Here is a 21,835-nt window from a genome sequence, read left to right as displayed (position 1 = left end):
CTTGGAAACCCTACTCTGAGTAGTTCTACTCTGTCCTATAGGGTTGGAATAGATTGGATTGGCAATTGGTTTGGTTTGTATGTGTGGACCTAATCCCATCTGGGAGTAGGATTTTCTTTGTTATGTTAATGTCATGTCAGTGTAGGGTGTGTCTTAAGCCGATCACTTTTGAGATATGAAAGGAGCACATTAGGCAAAGACAAAAGGGAAGGTAGCCATGAAGATGGCCAAGGAACCAAAGACCAGGAGCTGAAAGGACAAAGATCCTCCCCTAGAGCCAAAAGAGAGAGAAAGCTTTCCCCTAGAGCCAGTGCCCTGAGTTAGGACTTCTATCCTCCTAAACTGTGAGAAAATAAATTTCTGTTTGTTAAAGCCACCCACTGTGGTATTTCTGTTATAGCTGCATTAAGAAACTAAGACACTGCCCATGCCTTTTACAGGATACCCAACCAGGAATCTAGTCTTAAAAGAGATTCTAAAAAGCAGAGCTGAACCAGACAATGACCAGTCATCTGCCAGGCTGCCTTGTGCTCTCCCATCTCATCTGCAGAAAGACCTACCACAAGCATGGCTCTATTTTGGAGGGCATGTGTCTCTCTCAGTTTCCTCCAGGTGCACAAACTACCCACCACTGACCAGTTAAGATGGAATTTGCAGTTTCAGAACTGGTTGCTTACTTGTTCAGAACTAGAGACAAAGATGAAGGTGAGCTGTGAAATGCAGAAAAGAAAAAGAATTCAATTTTTTAAAAAAAGAATTTAAAAATGTAACTCGCACTCTGGTATATGCTAAAGGAGAGACAGGAGAGGGGTGAGATGGGAGCGCAACAGCATAAAACAGGCTTTGTAAACTATCCTTTGCTTACTAATAACAATCGTAGGTAATTTGGGTATATGTAAATAAAGGACCACCACAATGGGTAAATACTAACCACAAAATCAAGACAGGCAACCTAAATAGGGGAAGTTGTAAAAAATTATGGCAGTCACTGAAAAACTTGTCTTCAGGAATTCAGGTAACAATTATCTAAAAACTAATTCAAAGTTCAGTTTTCCTAGAGGAAGCAATAAGGAAGGCTGGTGTGTATATTGGGAACCCAGTGAGGTGCGGCGTAAGTAAAGACAAAGGCAAGAGGACGTAGAAAATATTTCGCAGCTCAGTGACAGGGGCTTCCCTCACAGACAAGACACCTGGTTTTTTCTGTCTTTCTGAACGCTGACAGGATATTTCAGTGAAGTTACAAATCCGCACTCTTTTTCTCATTTGCTGCACCACAGGTTTTGCTTTCAAACATCCGCAGGTGTATCCTCCTGCACCGGTTAAACTAAGCTGCTTCCTTTTCTGTGCTAGAATGGACTTTATGACTACGCTTCTCAAGGACTACTTGGTCACCACCTTTGCACATCGAACTGGTTCACGATTTGCCTCAGGTGGGGAAAAAAGTCTACCACCTCGGCTTCTGTAAACCAAATCAGGGAGAAGGAATGAAGGCCCAGGCTGTCCAAGTGACGCAGGAAAAGCCAGATTCAGAAACGCGCGTCCATGAACCTTGAGGCGGCGCCCAGACTCTGAGAGCTCGGACTCGGGGTCACAGGAAGGCCTTGGCCCACTTCTAAAGGCTGTGTACACTGGAGATTTCTCCAAGAGGCACAGATCTCTAACACAATCAGAAAGAAGTGTAGATTCTAAAGCACACAGCACAGTTACCGCAACACCTCCCTGGAAAAATGTGAAAGAGCCACAGACTACGATTCCCAGTGTTCATTACAGTGAAACCCTAATATGTTGCATGCCGGGAACTGTAGTTTATCGCCACCCCCATGAAAAGCGGTCGGAATTTTCAACCTCTCACGTGTTTCTCTTTTCCGAGAAGAACGGCCAAGTAGAAAGCTGAGAGAAAAGTAGCGCTAGAATCTCTTCCAAAGTGATTCTATGCATAGACAGGAAATGGTAAAGAACGCGTTGCCATGGATACCGTTTCCCTTGGTCACGGAGTAAACGCGCTCTAGGAACCGGAAGTAGTTCCCTTGCGACCTCTTAAAGGATGGGGGTGTTCCGCGCTTACGTTTATGGGGCGGTTTCTCTTAGGGGCCAAAGATTCCCAGGCAAAGGGGCGGTCCTGCGTGTGAGGAACCCGCGGAGACATTTGATTGGAGAAAAGAGGCTACGGATGACCAATCGAAAGGAGACACGCTTCGGGCACCGGACACCGCACCTGGACAGCTCCGATTGGTAGACAACGGTCCCCCCGACGGGTTCCCATTGGGTACACGGGGTGCGTGGTGCGGCGTGATTGGTGGGTTCGTGTTTCCCGTCCCCCGCCCGAGAGGAGTGGGGGAGAAAAGCGGCCCGACCTGCGTGGGGGTAGTGGGCGGACCGTGCGGCTTGAGGTGTGAGGAGCTAGTCTTTTGGGTTGGAGGCGTGGAGACAGCTCCTGTGATCCAAAGGGACTTGAAACCTATCACTGGCTGCGCGCCATGAGGGCCCTGTGGGTGCTGGGCCTCTGCTGCGTCCTGCTGACCGTTGGTGAGTGATCCGGGGCAGCAGGCGCCCCCCGATGCCTTCCCTGCTCAAGCGTAGTAGTTTCTCGAAGGTTCTGGGGGTGTTCAACCAGGGAGGGGGGCAGTAGAAGCTGTGATGGGCCGAGGGGCCAGTCGCCTTTCCTCGAAAGATACGGAATTTAGTTTACCCCTTTCCTCTGGAAAAAAAAAAGAGAGCAAAGTCATTTAAATCTCCTGAGCTCATAGTATCCGCACCCAGAGGTCTCAGCCACCTCGTGGTGGGGCCCGTGGGCTTCGTCCCACCCACCCGGGAACATTGTTGGCGCCCTTTCCAGAGGACTTTTGTCAGTCTCTGCGATCTCTGACCATCTGAGCTTGAGGACCCCCGCCCCAGTCTTTTGGACTCCTCGCGAGCGCACGTTTCCTTTCTTAGATGCTGGACTCAGGAGCGTGGGGCCTTGGACCCGGTGGGAAGGACCTGTCTGCGTGTTTGATTCAGTCTTGCTGGACCCAGATTCTTAACGTCTCTTCCGCTTCTCAAGCCCCCGGGCCCCGTTTCAGTTCCCCTCGCCATAGGTTGCACAAATATTTTTGTATTTTGACCTGTGAAAACGAAGCCCTAAGTTTTGGCTTGGTCAGTTTGGAGGCCGTGTTTCGGCTTGCGCGCGTAACACGTGTGGATGTAGAAGGGTCTTAGTATCAATCTTTTCGGCAAAGACCGGAGGGCTATATTTAGAAGCGATGGTTGCCTCCATGTTTCAAAATCTGTTGGGGGACCTCAGCGTCTGAACGTTAATAAGAAATATGCTGACAGTGGGTTTACGTTGCGTATTTAAACTAGTGGATCCATTCTTCATCTCCACCTCCCCTGTTTGCCAACTAAATTTTGCAACTCGTACTACCCTTGCCCTGTTTGGTCATACTCCTTCTGAGAAGTACACGAAGCAATAATATATTTAAGAGTTTTCTGGTGTTAAATCTTCCTTCAGGGTCCGTCCGAGCAGATGATGAAGTCGATGTGGATGGTACTGTAGAAGAGGATCTGGGTAAAAGTAGAGAAGGTTCTAGGACGGACGATGAAGTAGTACAGAGGTTTGTGTTCATTTGAAACTATACAGATAAGCCCTCTTGACTTTCTGATAAATGTTGTGGAATACAGAAGCTACTTTTGTAACTCTTCTCCAAGGGTACTAGATAAAGTGTTGTGGTTGTTAGTTGCCTTCCAGTCTATTTTAACTCATGGTGAGATAAAGTGTAACAGCTGGTGTTTATAAATACCTAAAGCAGTCAGAGAGCACTTTAAGGCTGTGTATGTTTGTACATAGGATCTTCTGATTCCCAATATATCCATCATCACCTATCTCTAGAAATGATTGATCAAAGTTGAATTAATTCCTTTTGATAGCTATATTGCCGAATACTAGCCCCATAAACTTCAGTTGGTTTTGTCCTCAACTCTTTTGGTATATGCATTTTAGTAGTAAAAAAGATAGGGTTTCCATCTGTTGAATAGTGTTTGTACATTTGACCTCAGACTTCATGACAATTTTGTAGACCTTGCTGTGAGTTATGTCTTTGCTGTTCAGTGGAGGAAAGTTGGGGTTATTTTCCTGGCAGTTTTAAGAGCTGAATGTTTCCAACTAAGTGTTAAAGGTAACCTACTATTGTGTTACAATAATAATGAGATGAGGATTAGTAACATTTTATAAAGGTTTGCATTTTATGCTTTTAACCCTCGAGACAGTCATCGGAGGCTCTTAATGCTGTCCTCACAGATCTGAAGTTTTTGTGGGGAACTAAGTAATGCAGTATTTGCTTATCTGTTTTCTTAGAGAGGAAGAAGCTATTCAATTGGATGGATTAAATGCATCCCAAATAAGAGAACTTAGAGAGAAATCTGAAAAGTTTGCCTTCCAAGCTGAAGTTAACAGAATGATGAAACTTATCATCAATTCATTATATAAAAACAAAGAGGTAAGCGTCGTGTGGTTAAGGTAGTATTTTATCTCTGTATGTAGTATACTTAGTCTCACAGTAAATTTACTTTCACAGTAATTCCATGTAACTAATTAAAAAGCAAAAAAACCCAAACTCATTGCCATCAAGTCGATTGCAATTTATAGTGACCCTATAAGACAGTAGTAGAACTGCCCTGTAGGATTTCCAAGGAGCAACTGATATATTCGAACTGCTGACCTTTTGGTTAACAGCCAAACGCTTAACCAGTGTGCCTCCAGGGCTCCACGCACTGGTTAGTGAGGTTTAAATATCCGTGTGTGTAAGGATTGCTTCTAGATGCTTACCATATTGTTTAGGGAGGTAAGTGGGAAATGTTAGACATTTTCCCTCCTCTTTCCTTTTCCTCTCCACAAATGATCATGCCTGCTGAGTAGTTTTGAGTCTTAAAGACAATCACATAAACTGAGCCTCACTTGTTGCAAACATAAAGATCACAGTCACGCAAACTGAGCCTCACTTATTGCAAACATAAAGATCACTGGTAGGTGAATAGAGTTTTGCCTTTTATCAGTTCAGGTATCCCTTGTAGATGCTACAGTCCTCTTTTTACCAAGAGAGTACCATAAGGAGAAGTATTCCTTGGGTGAAGAAGAGAAAATGGATTTGACATGAAATTCATTGTATTGTATATCTTGAGGCTAACCTAAATGTGTCTTAAATCTGGCTTCCACTTAGATTTTCCTGAGAGAACTGATTTCAAATGCCTCTGATGCTTTAGATAAGATAAGGCTAATATCACTGACTGATGAAAACGCTCTTTCTGGAAATGAGGAGCTAACGGTCAAAATTAAGGTAAGCTTAAAACACTTCTTTCTTTTAAAGCAAAAAGAATCCTTAAAGATAGGGAATCCATGTCAGTAAAGTTAGGCTGGGTTATCATAACCCATTGCCCTCAAGTTGATTCCAACTCATAGTGACCCTGTAGGACAGTAGAACCGCCCCATAGAGTTTCCAAAGAGCAGCTGGTGGATTCAAACTGCTGACCTTTTAGTCTTAACTACTGTGCCACTAGGGCTCTGCACAATAACAGTTCCCAAATCTCAGAGACTAAGTCAGGAGTCTGCAACCTATGGGCCAATCCATCCCGTTACCTGTTTTTATAAATAAAGTTTTGGAACACAGCCATGCCCATTTGTTTATGGATTACCTATGGACTGCTTTTGTGCTTTAACAGCAGAGTTGAATAGTTGAGCAACAGAGACCATATAAGCCACAAATCCTAAAATATTTACTGTCTGGCCCTTTACAGAAAAGGTTTGCCAACTCCTGGCTTAAATCATCGATCAGATGCTGCCTATGGCTTTTTCTCTGCATCATTCTCATTCCAGGACACAGGCTAATTGAGCAGCCACCATCTGGAGTGTAGCTGGTTGCCATGGTACAGAGAGAGCTCAGGAGGGTCTCACACCCATTGAAGTCTCCAGCCTGAAAGCAGCACTCATGACTCCCACTTGCTACTTACTGGCCAGAACTAGTCACATAGCCTCACCCAAGTATAAATGGACCAAGTATAATCCTGCTATGTGCCTGGACAGCAGAGAACTGGGAATATTTAGTGTACAATAATGATCACCACAGATTACAAATACAGCAGTCATTCACATTTTGGGCACTTTTACTTTCTATCAAAGAAAAGGCAAAACATTTTTTTGTTTTTCAGGTCAACCTGTGCCCTGTGACATTTAGACCAGTCTTCGCCTTTTCTATTTTGATAGTATCTCATAGCAAAGTACTGAACATCAAAATTTTGTTTTTAAATCATTGAACTGATGTATACCAGCACAGTTTAGATCAAACAGGAGTTTTCTCATTTAAAGAAAAATGCTTACATTTTAGGATGTGTACTTTCTGAAAACCTCAGAAAATACTGTATAGAGGAAAATGTCTCAATTTGATTTTCTATATTAGAATTGATGTGGCCCAGAGCTAGTAAGTTCTCAGTTCCTAGCTCAGCATTTACTTGGCACACCATACTTAAGCAGGCTTAATACTTGTTCTTATCTTGATTTTAGTGTGACAAGGAGAAGAACCTGCTACACGTCACAGACACTGGTGTAGGAATGACCAGGGAAGAGTTGGTTAAAAACCTTGGTACTATAGCCAAATCTGGGACCAGTGAGTTTTTAAACAGAATGACCGAGGCACAAGAAGAAGGCCAGTCAACCTCCGAATTGATTGGCCAGTTCGGTGTTGGTTTCTATTCTGCCTTCCTTGTAGCAGATAAGGTTATTGTCACATCTAAACACAACAATGATACCCAGCACATCTGGGAATCGGATTCCAATGAATTTTCTGTAATTGCTGACCCAAGAGGAAACACTCTAGGACGGGGAACCACAATTACGTGAGTATTACTAATTCCTAGTAAGAATTAATAGTCTAGGGTATGCGTTGCAGAGAAGAAACAAACAAAAAAAAAACTATTGCTGTCGAGTCAATTCCGACTCATAACAACCCTATAGGACGGAGTAGAGCTACCCCATAGAGCTTCCAAGGAACGTGTGGTAGATTCGAACTGTATCTCTTGGTGCTTGTAACACTGAAGTAGACCGTGCAGCTTTTTGCTTTTTGTTGTTAATTTTACCATCGTGGAGATAAATTTCCATTTCAAAGGTTAGGGACTTGTCCAGTCCTGTCAAGTGAGTAAGAGAATGTGTCTGCAGCTCCAGTTTTTTTTTTTTTCCCCTTGATTCATAGTTTAAAAATTTCCCAACACTAAGGATTTAAAATTTTTCAAGTAGGGAAGAAGCTTATCCCTGTTATTTTGACCAATTCAGGCTACAAGCTAACATTTTTTGTCTTCATAGTCACAAATATTCTTTTGGTGAAATCTAATTAGTTGACTGTATTTTAGGATTTTTCTAATTTGTTTCCAATTTACCTTAGTATTCACATCTCCAAATCTCATTAAAACCAAAAAGCCAAACCCATTGCCCTCAAGTTGATTGTGACTCATAGCAACCCTATAGGACAGAGTGGAACTGTTCCATAGGGTTTTCAAGGCTGTACTCTAGGGAAGCAGACTGCCACATCTTTCTCTAACAGAGCAGCTAGTGGGTTTGAACCCTTTCGGTTAGCAACCAAGTGCTGTAACCACTGTGCTACCAGGGCTCCTTCCAAGTCTCATTGTTAGGTGCCGTGCTGTGAAGTTGGCTCCAACTCATAGCTAGCCTGCACAACAGAATGAAACCCTGCCCAGTCCTGCACCATCCACACAGTTGTTGTTTTGCTTGAGCCTGTTGTTGCGTTAGGAGTTACCACTCACTAATAACTACATCTTAGTGCCCTCTGTTTAGCATAGTGGGCTTGGGTGTTAGAGGACTGTAGATAAATCAGATCTCTGACTTGTTAGGTGATGTTGAGTTGGTTTCTACTCATAGCAACCCTATGTACAAGAAAACAAAATACCGCCTGGTCCTGTGCCATCCTCATGATCATTGTGATGTAGCCACTGTGTCAGTCCATCTCATTGAGGGTCTTCCTCTTTTTCGCTGACCCTTTGCTTTACAAAGCATTGTGTCCTTCTCCAGGGACTGGTCCCTCCTGATAACATGTCCAAAGTACATGAGATGAAGTATTGCCATCGTTGCTTCTAAGGAGCATTCTGGTTGTACTTTTTGCGAGACAGATTTGTTTGTTCTTCTGACAGTCCATGATATATTCGTTATTCTTCGCCAACACCGTAAGTCAAAGGTGTCAATTCTTAAGTCTTCCTTACTCATTATGCAGCTTTCACGTGCATGTGAGGCAATTGAAAACACCATGGCTTGGGTCAGGCACACCTTAGTCCTTAAAAGTGGCATCTTTGCTTTTTAACACTTGGAAGAGGTTTTTTTGCAGCATGTTTGCCTAATGCAATATGTCGTTTGATTTCTTGACTGCTGCGTCCATGGGTGTTGATTGTGGGTCTAAGTAAAATGAAATCCTTGGCAACTTCAGTCTTTTGTCCATTTATCATGATCGTGCTCATTGGTCCAGTAGTGAGGATTTTTGTTTTCTTTATATTGAAGTGTAATCCATACTCAAGGCTGTGGTCTTTGATCTTCTTCAGTAAGTGCTTCAAGTTCTCTTCACTTTGAGCAAGCAAGGTTGTGTCATTGTGTAATGCGGGTTGTTAGTGAGTCTTCCTGCAATCCTGATGTGCCATTTGTCTTCATAAAACCCAGTTTCTTGGGTTATTTGCTCAGCATACATACTGAAATAAGTATGGTGAAAGGATACAACCCTGACTCAACCTTTCCTCCTTAAACCACATGTCTGTTAGTTTGTAATACTGTGAGACTCTCTAACTAGAAAAAGAGAAAAGTGATGTCCCAAAGAACATTAATGTTTTAGGGTGCTAAGAAACAGGAGAAATTATCTGAATGTAAGCTCCATGAAAGCAGGCATTTTGTTTTCTGCCCCATCTCCAGAGCTTAAATATGAATGATTACGGGTAATGAAGACAGTTTTATGCAGGTGGCATGCGTGTGTGATCAGTAAATGAAATTTGTAAGATTTTCCTTTCTCTTAAAAGTCTTCCTACCCTATCACTCAGTGAGCTCTCATTTGAGTACCTATTATGTGTTAGAGTTTAGGGCTACGATGGAGATTAAGACCAACATAGTCCCTGCTTTTACAGGGCCTAGTCTAGTGAGGAAAGGAGAATATGAAGTAATTTCAGAGTGACAAATGCCAGAGAAGAAGCTAAGGGGACACTGTAGTTTTTCAGGAAAAAGATATCAGAACACCTTTTGAGAACAGTGGTAAGTTAGGTTGAGAACCCGAAGGGAAAGATGGGAAGTGCAGGTAATTCTACCAAGCAAGAATTAGAAGTTCTGGGGCAAGAGGACATGATGGCATAATTGAACTGACAGTCTTCAGTGGCCAAAGGAAAAAGAAAGAGACAAAGCACGGGAGTGCTGAGGCCAAGAACGTGCCCCACATATGTCGCCTCATATTTAACTAATAAAATAGAAGCCTTCAGACCACTGAGTTTTCTGCCTACTCCTTCTGTTCCCTCCCCTAAAATAGCTGCTGCTGTACTCTTAGGAGAGATCTTGTGAGGATTAAATGAGATGATGAAAAGTGCTTAGCATCCAGTAATGTTAACCGATGTAATGCTTCTATCCTTCCTTCCATAAGAGGTGTTCTGCATTTTTTCCTCAAGTTAATCCCTCCACTTCGGATCTGGTGCCTCCTCTTCTTAATAGAGGCCGAGCATAAATGAATCCCTCCCCCATCTATTAGAGTCACCCTTTCCCTCACCTGAGTGTGTAAACGTGCATAAGTCTATCTCTGTGGGGAAAAACATGCTATAGGCCCTTCTGTCTTCCACATACGCTCTTTTTTCCTTTCTCTTTATAGCAAGCTTCTTGAAAAAAGCATACTTGCCTTTGCTGCTACTTCATCTTCTTTTATGCCTTAGCCCGCTGTATTTGGGCTTCATCTACAACCTTTCTGTTGATAAAAGTCATCCGTAATCCTTGTTGAACCCATTGAATTCTGTTTTTTTTTTTTTAATAGACAATGAGAAAGATGGAAAAGTGTAGAAAATAATACACACCTATGCATCAAGCAGTGAGTTTTTTTGTTGTTGTTTTAGTTTTTGTTTTGTGTTTTCTTTAGTATTTGCTTTCTGCTGCTTTGGGAACATTAATGGTTCAGTGGTAGAGTTCTCACTTTCCATACAGGAGACCGAGGTTTGATTCCTAGCCAGTGTACCTAACGCGCAGCCACCACCTGTCTGTCAATGGAGGCATGCATGTTGCTATGATGCTGGCCAGGTTTCAGCAGAGCCTCCAGACTAGAAAGGAAGACCTGGCGGTTAACTTCTGAAGAACCTGTGGAATCACAGTGATCCCCACCGATCCAGACAACTTTTCCTTACATTGTACATGGGGTCACCATGGTACATGGGGTCACCGTGTGTCATGGGCCAGCTCCATGACAGCTAACAGCTCACTCATTGAAACCAATTCCCCCCCAGCACCGAGCTTCTTTGACCTCGCTTTTTTCTTTACTTTGTTTACTTCCTAAATGTTGATATTCTCTAACCTATACCTTAGCCCTTTTCTCATTATCCTGTCTTCCGCCAGCAGTCTTACCCACTGCCATGGCCTCAGGTGCCATTTCTCAGGGCCTTCAAAACTATATTTACATTCTTAGTCTAGATTTTGTGTTAGCAAACTTTGTCTTAAAGGGGCAGCTAGTAAGTATTTTAGACTTGTGGGCCATATGGTCTCTGTCACATGTCACAGCTCTGCTGTTGCAGCTTGGATGTAGCCATAGATGATACATAAACAGGTGGACAAGGCTGTATCCCAGCAAAACTTCTTAATGGATTCCAAAAGAAGTATTGTTGATCTGTTGTTTGGAGTTCACTTACTGAGCTCTGTGCTTGTATTATCTTAACTGCCTTTTAAACACCTCTGTTAAGATTTCTAAGCAGCAGCTTAAACTTGAGTCTGCACCCCCATATCGCTAGAATGTATGCTCGGAGACCAGAGCCCTAGTCACCTCCTGAGGCTGTGTGATCATGGCCTGTCTACATGTTGGCATGTACCACTAAACTACAAGCCTCTTGAGAACAGGGAGAAATGTGTGGATGTACCATTCCCCACAGTTGTTGGGAGCACAGACATCAAGATAGGGGCTACTAGCTGTATTTGAAAGTACATATGTGTGTGATTTGTTATTTTTGGGGGTGGGAGAAGAATTTGCAGAAGGGACAGTAAGGGAGAAGAGTAAGTAATGGGAAATTTATCAGTGTTGAGATTATTTAAACTGTCACTGTTCAATAAAATGTTCCTATATGTCTGCTGTCTAACATGGCAGGCACTAAACAAATGTGAATATTGAGCACTTTAAATGTGCCATTGTGACTACGGAATTGAATTTATTTTAATAATTTAAATGTAAAAAGCCACATGTAATTCGTGGCTATCCTTTTGGACAGTGCAGATATAAATAGTAATTCAGATTAACTTTCTGAGTATTTTTTAGAGCACATTTTTATTTACTTAAACAGCTGTCTGTAATAATCATTTGATTTGGGGTACTAGAGTAAGAGCTGTTAGAGAACATGTAATTGTATTTTTTCCAGTGCTTTCTCACCTTGAGCTGTCTTAAAATTTCAGGTCCTCAAATGAAAATCTACCTGAGGGAATGCAAGGAAGCCTTTTCCTTTTTGCATACCCATATTTGTTGTATTCCACTCCTAAACCCTTATTGGTGTTGGAGAGAGCGTTCTTAACATGAATAATGGGACATCTTGGATTACACAGAACTGTCAGTTGTTAGTATCGTTGTGGAGGTATTAGACAAGTTTACAGTCAGGTCTTCTAAATTGTGGCTGTTTTACCTGTAAACATCTTGTTTTCTTTGCAGCCTTGTTTTAAAAGAAGAAGCATCTGATTACCTTGAATTGGATACAATTAAAAATCTCGTCAAAAAGTATTCACAGTTCATTAACTTTCCCATTTATGTATGGAGCAGCAAGGTAAATCTATATTGGTAATTCATGTGTATTATCTTGGCACATTTGCCTAAATACTAAATCTTTGTTTTCCTTGTCTTTTTTTTTTTTCTTTTGAATATTTAACACTTAATGAAGGTTATATGTAATTTTTTCAGTTCAGGATACTCTTGAGTTTTCTCATTAAAGGCCTATTTTTGGAGCTGTAGTTTTGTTTCATATTCTATAGGCGAAATCAGAATTATTAAACAAATGAGTCTAACCACAACTCTACTTCCTACTTCAACAGACTGAAACTGTCGAGGAGCCAGTGGAAGAAGAAGAATCAACAAAAGAGGAAAAAGAAGAATCTGATGATGAAGCTGCAGTAGAAGAAGAAGATGAAGAAAAGAAACCTAAAACTAAAAAGGTAAGTTTAGCTTGTAATGTACACACACTGATTTGCAGCAAGCTTTTTTTTTTTTTAATCCTTAGAGTCCAGTTTTTCCAGTGGTAGGTTCATAGGGCCAACTTTTAATAAAACGAGGTCTCCGTTTGTCTTTTTTCCCCATCTAGAAAGTTTTAAATAGCAAACACGGGTCATTTTTATGAAGATTTCTGACTTAAGATTTATGAAGATACACGGCCTAGGACTGGTAGCTTAAAAATGTTTTGGGTTTTAAAATCTTAAAAGGTTTTTGCATCCTTTTTTGTCTCATGGAGGATTAACTGCAAAAAAGTTCTCTGGCTTGTTGCAGTAGTAGAGTAGATAGAAATATTGGTGGTTTTTTTTTTTTTTAGAGATAGTTATTGTAAAACGTTGGATTTCTTTATGTCATAAGAAATAGGACTATATATGTATTTTTCCAACTGAAAACAATGTTTTCAAGAAATAATGTTTTAGCTAGCAAAAAATAACAATGAAGAATAAACCTAATTGACTTTTTCAATTGTAATGTTCAGCAAGTTGCCTTTTAATATTAAATATCAGAGTCTTAAATATTGAAAGAAAAACTTGTTGCTTTCAAAATTTTGATCTAGTTGTCAGGAACCATACTGGACTAGAAGCATCTTTTGGTGCTTTGCGTATTTTTTTTTGAAATGTAGTGATTATTGCTAGTATAGCCCTTAATGAGTGCTAGAAGAGACTAAGCAAGTACTATAATTTCAGGTTGAAAAAACCGTCTGGGATTGGGAGCTTATGAATGATATCAAACCGATATGGCAGAGACCATCAAAAGAAGTAGAAGAGGATGAATACAAAGCTTTCTACAAATCATTCTCAAAGGTAAATATTACTTTAGGATATATTAGCTTTGTTATTAATGAGTAGACAGAATATTACCCTATTAGTTCAGGTGAATATGGTATAGGAAAACTGAGATGTCTGTCCCAGATCACTTTTGTCAATGAGAGATCCGATAAAGCCTGTGGGCCAGCTAGACCTGTGTAGGGGGTACGGATGAAATAGTCATGTGTTAAAAAATCTAAGTTATTTACTCATAATTAAAATCACATTTATGTAAAATAGTAAGAATTTTTTTTTTCTTTCTGTTCATGTTATGAAACCATTTTACATTTCACCTGAGGTCTCACAAGAAGAATAGTCTTTGCAAGTAATGGGTTTCCAGAGCACATCATTCTTACAGAAGTTGAATTTCTATGCTCGTTACTTCACAATTACAATAGCTGTTAGAATCAATGCTAGCACTTAATGTATCGATGAAACATGCTATTAGATCAGAAGTGTTTCTTAAGTTTTATAGCTATTTCGGTGCAATCGGTTCCCTTCTTGTGTGTTTTGTTGTGCATTTTTTTAAATACTTACTTTGAGGAGTCTGTAGGCTTCACCAGATTGCCAAAGGGGGCTGTGTGTTACAGAAGAGGATTAAGCACCACCTGCATGCCCTGGATATCCGTTACTCTCAAAGATTGCATGGGTAGATGTTTGATTTCTACCATAAAACCCCTAAAACATGAAATCATGTTACTGAATGGCTTTTAATGTGATCTTTAAAGCGCATGTTTATAGCGGCATCAAACACTTAATTGTGAAGTCATACACCTAAGCAATAATTACTAAGTCTTTGTTTCCCTGTCTCTTTTTTTCTTTTACTGATCCCTTCTTATAACTTGTAAGAGTTCAAAACTAGCATTAAGGTTATTTCAAGTTAATGTTCCTGAAACAGTATTTTGTACAAAATAAGAGTAAGTTAATGGTCTTAGCTTGGATAGATAAATGTAATATTTTATGATTATATTTCTTCATTCCTCTTTTATTCCATCTGTTTTATTACTTAACCTTTTTTGTTTTCCTTGTTTTAGCATCCACCCATAAGCTTCACCCCTCAAGACTTACCCTTGGTTCTGCCTCCACTTTTATTCCCGTGAATTCTTTTAAGTTCTAGCATATATAAATTTGCTTTTATCTAGGCAGCTGTTAGAAATATAATGAGTCACATACGTGATTTTAAATTTTCTAAAATCCACATTTAAAAAGTTAAACAGGTGAAATTAATAATATAGTTTGCTTAACCCCATATATCCAAAATAGTGATTTTTGAACATGTAATCAACATAAAAATTACTAATAGAAGTATTTTATTTTTTGTACTCAGTCTTCAAAATCTGATGTGTATTTTACACTCAGCAGCACATCTCAGTTCAAGCTAGCCGTGTTTCAAGTGCTCAACAGCCACATGGGATACAGTAATGGATTTTATAGCTATTTACATACCTCTATAGCTGGGTTTGGTTTGGTTTATAGCCACTGCTATAGGTCGCATTTTGTGGAAGAAACCTGTTCCTCAGTACCTTTTGTAGTAGCACACTCTGAAATGCTGTGTATTAAATGAAAGAGCCTCCTACCTGCATTCTTTTGTCATTTAGATAGGGTGGTGGTTTTCCTGCCCTGTTCTTTCACACGAAAAGAACCTAAACTCAGACCATCCTTCCCCTTGTTTTAGGAGATGGAGCGCTGCTATGAACAATCATTATCAAAACAGCAGTATCTAGCTAGTTAGAATAGCAATCTTAGTCATTTCTTCTTCCTGCCATCCCCCCTCCCCCCTTGTTTTGTTTTTTGGTAAGGGAACTTTTTCATTCGTTAAATGTTAAAATGAGTGTGTACCTCTTAATAAATTGTTTAGCCTTTGCACTGCTTTTTTCCTGTGCCTTTTGAATGACTAAGATATCAATTTCCCATAGGAAAGTGAAGACCCTATGGCCTATATCCACTTTACTGCTGAAGGGGAAGTTACCTTCAAATCCATTTTATTTGTGCCCACTTCTGCTCCACGTGGTCTGTTTGACGAGTATGGATCTAAGAAGAGTGACTACATTAAGGTGGGTTTTTAAGTCGTATAAACTGAGTTTAAAATTTGAAAGTATTTAATTTCCAGAAAGTGACTTTTTTGTCTCTTTTTAGCTGTATGTGCGCCGAGTATTCATCACAGATGACTTCCATGATATGATGCCCAAATACCTTAACTTTGTCAAGGGTGTTGTAAGTATCTGGAGATTGGGGGAACAGGAGAGCCTAGCAATGTTTTTTGTTGTTTCGTTTCGATTGGTTTTTTCCAGTATTTTATTGCTCATTGAAATTACTTTTGCTGCCTGAAGGTGGACTCTGATGACCTCCCATTGAATGTTTCCCGTGAGACTCTTCAGCAGCATAAACTGCTTAAAGTAAGTGCCTCAGGGAAGAGTCTGGCTGCTTTGCTCTTGATTGGGGTTCAAAGAACAAGCTCCATTAGTGGAGTCATCAGATTGAGTCTCGTCCTTGGTGCCAGATGAAGAACTTCATTTTACTCTAAAATGATCAGATCTCAGAAACTGGTTCTTTTTCCCCCAACGTTTTTAATAAAGATTTTCAAACATAAAAGAGTTGAAGGAATTGTATAATGAACACCCATATAAACCCACTACCTGCCCCGGTCTGTGATTAACATTGTGCCGTACAGCTGTATCACACATCCATCCATTTACCAAATTTTTTTTTTTTTAAAAAATCTTCCACAGTCTTTATCATCTGAAGACTTTTTAGTTTTTAAATATAAAACTATTTGAAAGTTGTTTGTCTGATTTATTTAGGTCCTAGAAAGGGGTTATCGGTGAATTCTAGGGTTAGAATAGAAACACTAAAATATAATCTTGTGACTATTTCCACTGACAACTTAGTTTTGGCTTGGTGTAACGTAGGAGTCCCTGGGTGGTGCAGACAGCTAAGCACTCAACTGCTAACTGAAGATTGGTGGTTCAGCCCCACCCAGAGGCACCATGGAAGACAGGCCTGCCGATCTGCATCCAAGAGGTCACAACCTTGAAAACCCCGTGGAGCAGTTCTACTCTATACACACGGGTCACCATGAGTTGGGATTGACTTGACAGAACCAACAACATAGCACTCCACTATTCCCTGCCCCTGGATGAACGGCAGCAGCAATGCCATGTCTTTGTATCTACTTTGACCACTACTAACTGCCCTGGTGTCTTACATAATGGAGGTTCTCAAATACTTGAAATAATTCTCTATTTTATTAATTTATTTTAGGTAATTAGAAAGAAGCTTGTCCGTAAAACTCTGGATATGATCAAGAAGATTGCTGATGAGAAATACAATGATACTTTCTGGAAAGAATTTGGTACCAACATCAAGCTTGGTGTGATTGAAGACCACTCAAATCGAACACGTCTTGCCAAACTTCTCCGATTCCAGTCTTCTCATCATGCAACTGACATTACTAGTCTAGATCAGTATGTGGAAAGAATGAAGGAAAAGCAGGACAAAATCTACTTCATGGCTGGCTCCAGTAGAAAAGAGGTGAGGAACTCTTTCTGTCAGGGATCCTGGTATGTAGTTTGAGATTTATAGCTGACTCTCGAAGAACTAATTGTAACTGGAGTAATGAGTCCTGGTCAGTCATTAACAGGAAAGTCGCTTAGATTCTCTGCATTCTTAATCCTTTATCTGTAAAATGAGGTGGTTGATACAAAAGTAGCTATTAGGACGAACAAAGCTAGGCTTGAAAAACTTCACTTCCCTTAATTTTGTAGGCGGAATCATCTCCATTTGTTGAGCGACTTCTGAAAAAGGGCTATGAAGTGATTTATCTAACAGAACCTGTGGACGAATACTGCATTCAGGCCCTCCCTGAGTTTGATGGGAAGAGATTCCAGAATGTTGCCAAGGAAGGAGTGAAGTTTGATGAAAGTGAGAAAACTAAGGAGAATCGTGAAGCAGTTGAGAAAGAATTTGAGCCACTGCTCAACTGGATGAAGGATAAAGCCCTTAAGGACAAGGTATTCTGGAAATTACAAACTAAAAATTTTAGCACCTGCATTGTAAAATTTTTTTTGTTTTGCCAGCAAATTAAACTTTCTTATTTCTGTGATGGAATATTATACATTACCATTAAAAGGAATGAGAGAATAACATTTAATAATCTGGATAAACTGTTGGGAGGAGGACCTTAAAATTTATGAACTAGAAATAATTGAAATAATAATACCTACCCCCCAAAAAATTATTCTCTATCTGGATACTGACTCTTAACTTTGAAAACTTTGTTTTTTTAGTTTTGATATATTTAATATAGCTTTAATATATTGCTTCTGTAATTTTTTTATAATCAGTTTTAGAGGTTAAATTAAGTGTTATGTTTTAAAAAGTTGATGGTTAAGTATTTTTATTTCTGACTGAAAGATTTTGTTATAAAATGATCAAAAAACAAACCAAACCAAACCCCGTGCCATCAAGTCAATTCAGACTCATAGTGACCCAATAGGACAGAGTAGAACGGCCTGCCACATAGGGTTTCCCAGGAGTGCCTGGTGGATTCAAACTGCCTACCTTTTGGTTAGCAGCCGTAGCTCTTAATCCCTACGCCACCAGGGTTTCCTGTTAAATGACAGTGTCACCTAAAAATTCCTAAACCTGAATGAAAAGTACATTAATAATCTGCTTCCATGTTTATGTTAAGTGATAGATTCTTAAGACGTTGAAATACAATTACTAAAGGGCCTTAACTAGTATTTGTATGTCTCTAACTTTTGGTTTCTTGTCCTAAGATTGAAAAGGCTGTGGTATCTCAGCGCCTGACCCAGTCCCCATGTGCTCTTGTGGCCAGCCAGTATGGCTGGTCCGGCAACATGGAGAGAATTATGAAGGCCCAAGCATACCAAACAGGCAAGGACATCTCTACAAAGTAAGCATCCTTGGGAAAGTCCCTGCTAACTGTTAGCTCTTACCCAGCCTTCCTTTAGGACATAAAGCTAGCTTCTGTACACAGATGAATTGTGTGTTTGAAGCATCCACCACTGTCTGCTATAGGTTAGGCGTATGTTAGGTGGACAACACAAATTGACAGAGGGATTCCTGCTACACTGATAAAGGTCTAGATTTGTGATTTATTGTTTTATAATATCTTATATTCAAATTAAAAAAAAAAACAAATTTTCTTAATCTGTGAGGCATACTATACTATATTGTCTTTATTTTTGTTAGGCACTAGGCCTAGTATCTGGCCTTTTTACATTACAGATGAGATTAATGATGAGGACATGTCTCAAGTGAGTTTCTTTTTAAAATATCTCACAGAGTATGCCCCATAAAATAAAGGGTAAAAGACCAGCAACTTAGCAAGTATTTGAACTAAAGGATGAAGTACTGGAGGTAAAATGGGTTTTCACCTAATGCCCTTGAGTCGATTTCAACTCATAGCAACCCTATAGGACAGAGTAGAACTGCCCCATAGAGTTTCCACGGAGCAGCTGGTAGATTTTAACTGCCAACCTTTTGGTTAGCAGCAGAGCTCTTAACCACTGCACCACCAGGGTTCCAGAAAAAAATAGATTTTTGGTACTGTCTGTATTTTTAATGTCATAGCAGTGGCCTTGGAAGTGACTTATTCCCTGCTTTTATGCTCTCCTCCTCCACCAGGAATATCTTTATTTGCTACCTAGTCCTACTTTTTCCCAAGGCCTAGCTTAAGGATTCTTCTTGAAACTGTTTCTCATAAGTGTAGTTTCTCCGTTGTTGCCACAATTCTGAAACTCCCTAAAAAATTTTATTTATACATACGTACCTTTATATATATATACACACACACATATATACACCCATTGTAATTAATATTGTGGCATTTTGATGTATGTTTATACTATAAAATGCTAAAACATCTTATTTGTATGTCTTGTCTCCTGACTAGATTATAAATTCCAGGTGGAAAAAAAGTGTTCTGTTTATCTTATATCCCAGTGCAGCCGTGTAGCATCCAGTCAGTAAATGTCCACTTAATATTAATTTCAATAAGTGATTAATTATCCTATTGTGTCCATTTTATATTGGTGGTCAGAAGTGGATATATCTACTATCTCTGTGGCATTCACGCTCATCGGGACAACAAAGCAAGTCATAGCCTTCTAAGCCCTCAGATTGCCAGGTCCCTGCGTAGATAGTGGGTACATGGAGGTGGGGACAGACATGCTTCCTCCCATCCGAGCTTGAGCTGCAGGAAGAGCGAGTATGTTAACAACCAGCAATAGAATGCTGATGATCACGAAGGTGTGTTCAGGATGCATCGGAGCTGAGCTCAGGAAAAAGAAGTGTATCGGCGAAGGAGTCACCGAGAAGGTCGCATTTGAGCAGCACTTCTCAGAACTCGGGGAGAGACAGAGCTGTGACTAAGACAGTAAGGACAGATAAGGAGGGATGAATGAGACATTTACAGTCAGCAGAGAGTTCTAGGCACCCGTGATTCATCAGTGAATAAAATAGTTCCTTTTATTTCACACTTTCATCTTATCTGAGCTGTCCCCCCTTAAAAGGGAAAGCATGATGTAGCAATCAATATAAGGACATAATGATTTTTTTTCAAGAGTTATTTTCTGTGTAATTATGAAAGTTAGTAATAGAATAAGGAAAATATATGGACCCTTAAAAATTTGTTTTGTTAATGTCCATTTTTATCCCTTTTAACAGCTACTATGCCAGTCAGAAGAAAACATTTGAAATTAATCCCAGACATCCACTGATCAGAGACATGCTTCGACGGGTTAAGGTGGGTAATACTACCACCGTCCTCTTATTTCCCCTTTTAATTTGAATACTTTGTATTTTTTATATCAAATGCGGCTTCTTGCATTTCAGGAAGATGAAGATGACCAAACAGTTTCAGATCTCGCTGTGGTTTTGTTTGAAACAGCAACACTGCGGTCAGGCTATCTTTTACCAGACACAAAAGCATATGGAGAGAGGATAGAAAGAATGCTTCGCCTCAGCTTAAACATTGACCCTGATGCAAAGGTTTGTATTCTCAGCTTCCCTCACATAGGCTGATTTTTTTTTTTTTTTTTTTTTCTCTCTCTTTCTTTGAGAATAGGCTTCCCGGGACTAAGTGATATAGCTTAACTGTTAACTCTAGTAAAGGGCTTGTTCTGCAGTCCTGAATAAACAGGAGTGAAGTTAATTCTGATCTTAAACATGTAAATGAACAAAGTGAAAATAGATCCAAGGTATTAATGGGCTCACAAATGTCATAAACATTGTCCACAAGGTGGAAGAAGAACCCGAAGAAGAACCTGAAGATACAACAGAAGACACAGAGCAAGACGAAGAAGAAGAAGAAGAAGTAGATGCAGGAACAGACGAAGAAGAACAAGAAACAAAGGTATAGCCAAGAGTGGGGCTTGAATTCTAGAATACCACGTGACAGAGTTAGGACTGTGTGTTAGAGACATCAGATGGGGTTTTACAGATACCTGCCTAAAAATAGGCATCTAATACCATATTCACGAGTTTGAGCAAATCATTTCATGTATGTACTCTTCGATGTTTTAAAACAGATTTTTCCTTAGCCCATGGTGTTTCTATACACTTTTTCCTGCTTGCATCTGCCTTACTATATAGCAACATTGGGCTGTTTTAAATTTTTGTTCATTTTCCGGGGTGTTGATCCTGGTGGGTTTTAAATTACTTTGCAGATAAGCAAGCTGAAGTTGTGGCTTACAGCTGAAGTAGCTGGAATCAGCTGGGCCCATTTAAGTTGTTGTTTCCATTTATGAACCTTCTGTAAGCTAGGGTTTTGTGTGCTTAGCTTATAATGTCTTCTGGTTTTTCTGTTTTCACAGCAATCTACAGTTGAAAAAGATGAATTGTAAATCATACTCTCACCATTTGGATCCTGTGTTGAGAGGGAATGTGAAATTGAAGTCATTTCTTTTGGGAGAGACTTGTTTTGGATGCTCCCCCCACCCCCTTCTCCCCTGCACTGTAAAACGTTGGGATTGTGGGTCACAGGAGGAAGTGGGTTTTTTAGTTGAATTTTTTTTTAACATTCCTCATGAATGTAAATTTGTACTATTTAACTGACTATTCTTGGTGTAAAATCTTGTCATGTGTATAAAAAGTTCCCAAATACCTAGTGTCTTGCCTGTGTTTTTATAATCCGTTGTGGGTGGCGCAAATGGTTGAGCTGACAGGTTTGCGGTTTGAACCCACCCAGAGGTGCCACGGAAAATGGGCCTGGCGATCTACTTCTGAAAGGTCACAGCCTTGAAAGCCCTATAGAGCAGTTCTACTCTGCACACGTGGGGTCGGCATAAGTTAAAATTGACTTAATGGCAACGAACAACAACCTAATAGCTGAGTGATTAAAAAAAAAAATCATGTATCGTGTATTTTTTCTGTTTACACAATGAATTCATGTTTATCAGAAGTTTTTTTTAAATATTAAAACTCATAGGGAGAAGAGACAAGACCATTTTCTTTACAGAATTCCAAATAGTATTTGCAGATATTCTCACTTCCAGGGTGTAGAATTTACTCCTGTCTCCTTTTTAAATTTGGGGTGGACTTACCGGCTTGTTTCCAAAGATGTCA

General features: G+C 40.0%; 1 protein-coding gene across 1 annotated transcript; it reads left to right on the top strand.

Moving 5' to 3' along the window:
• Positions 1 to 2,353: 2,353 nt before the first annotated feature.
• On the top strand, positions 2,354 to 21,373 carry HSP90B1 (heat shock protein 90 beta family member 1). Its single transcript, XM_003405300.4, has 18 exons — positions 2,354 to 2,526; positions 3,491 to 3,593; positions 4,334 to 4,475; positions 5,196 to 5,312; positions 6,533 to 6,864; positions 11,889 to 12,000; positions 12,266 to 12,385; positions 13,127 to 13,243; positions 15,163 to 15,300; positions 15,383 to 15,460; positions 15,577 to 15,642; positions 16,508 to 16,777; positions 17,011 to 17,256; positions 18,025 to 18,161; positions 19,937 to 20,015; positions 20,105 to 20,260; positions 20,511 to 20,624; positions 21,085 to 21,373. The coding sequence occupies exons 1-18, from the start codon at positions 2,478 to 2,480 to the stop codon at positions 21,112 to 21,114; spliced, it is 2,406 nt and encodes an 801-aa protein (XP_003405348.1). The 5' UTR covers positions 2,354 to 2,477; the 3' UTR covers positions 21,115 to 21,373.
• The last annotated feature ends 462 nt before the right edge of the window (positions 21,374 to 21,835 follow it).

Source organism: Loxodonta africana, chromosome 4, assembly GCF_030014295.1.
Source record: "Loxodonta africana isolate mLoxAfr1 chromosome 4, mLoxAfr1.hap2, whole genome shotgun sequence".
In the NCBI taxonomy this organism is placed as follows: Eukaryota; Metazoa; Chordata; class Mammalia; order Proboscidea; family Elephantidae; genus Loxodonta; species Loxodonta africana.
This window is presented reverse-complemented; position numbering and strand designations above follow the sequence as displayed.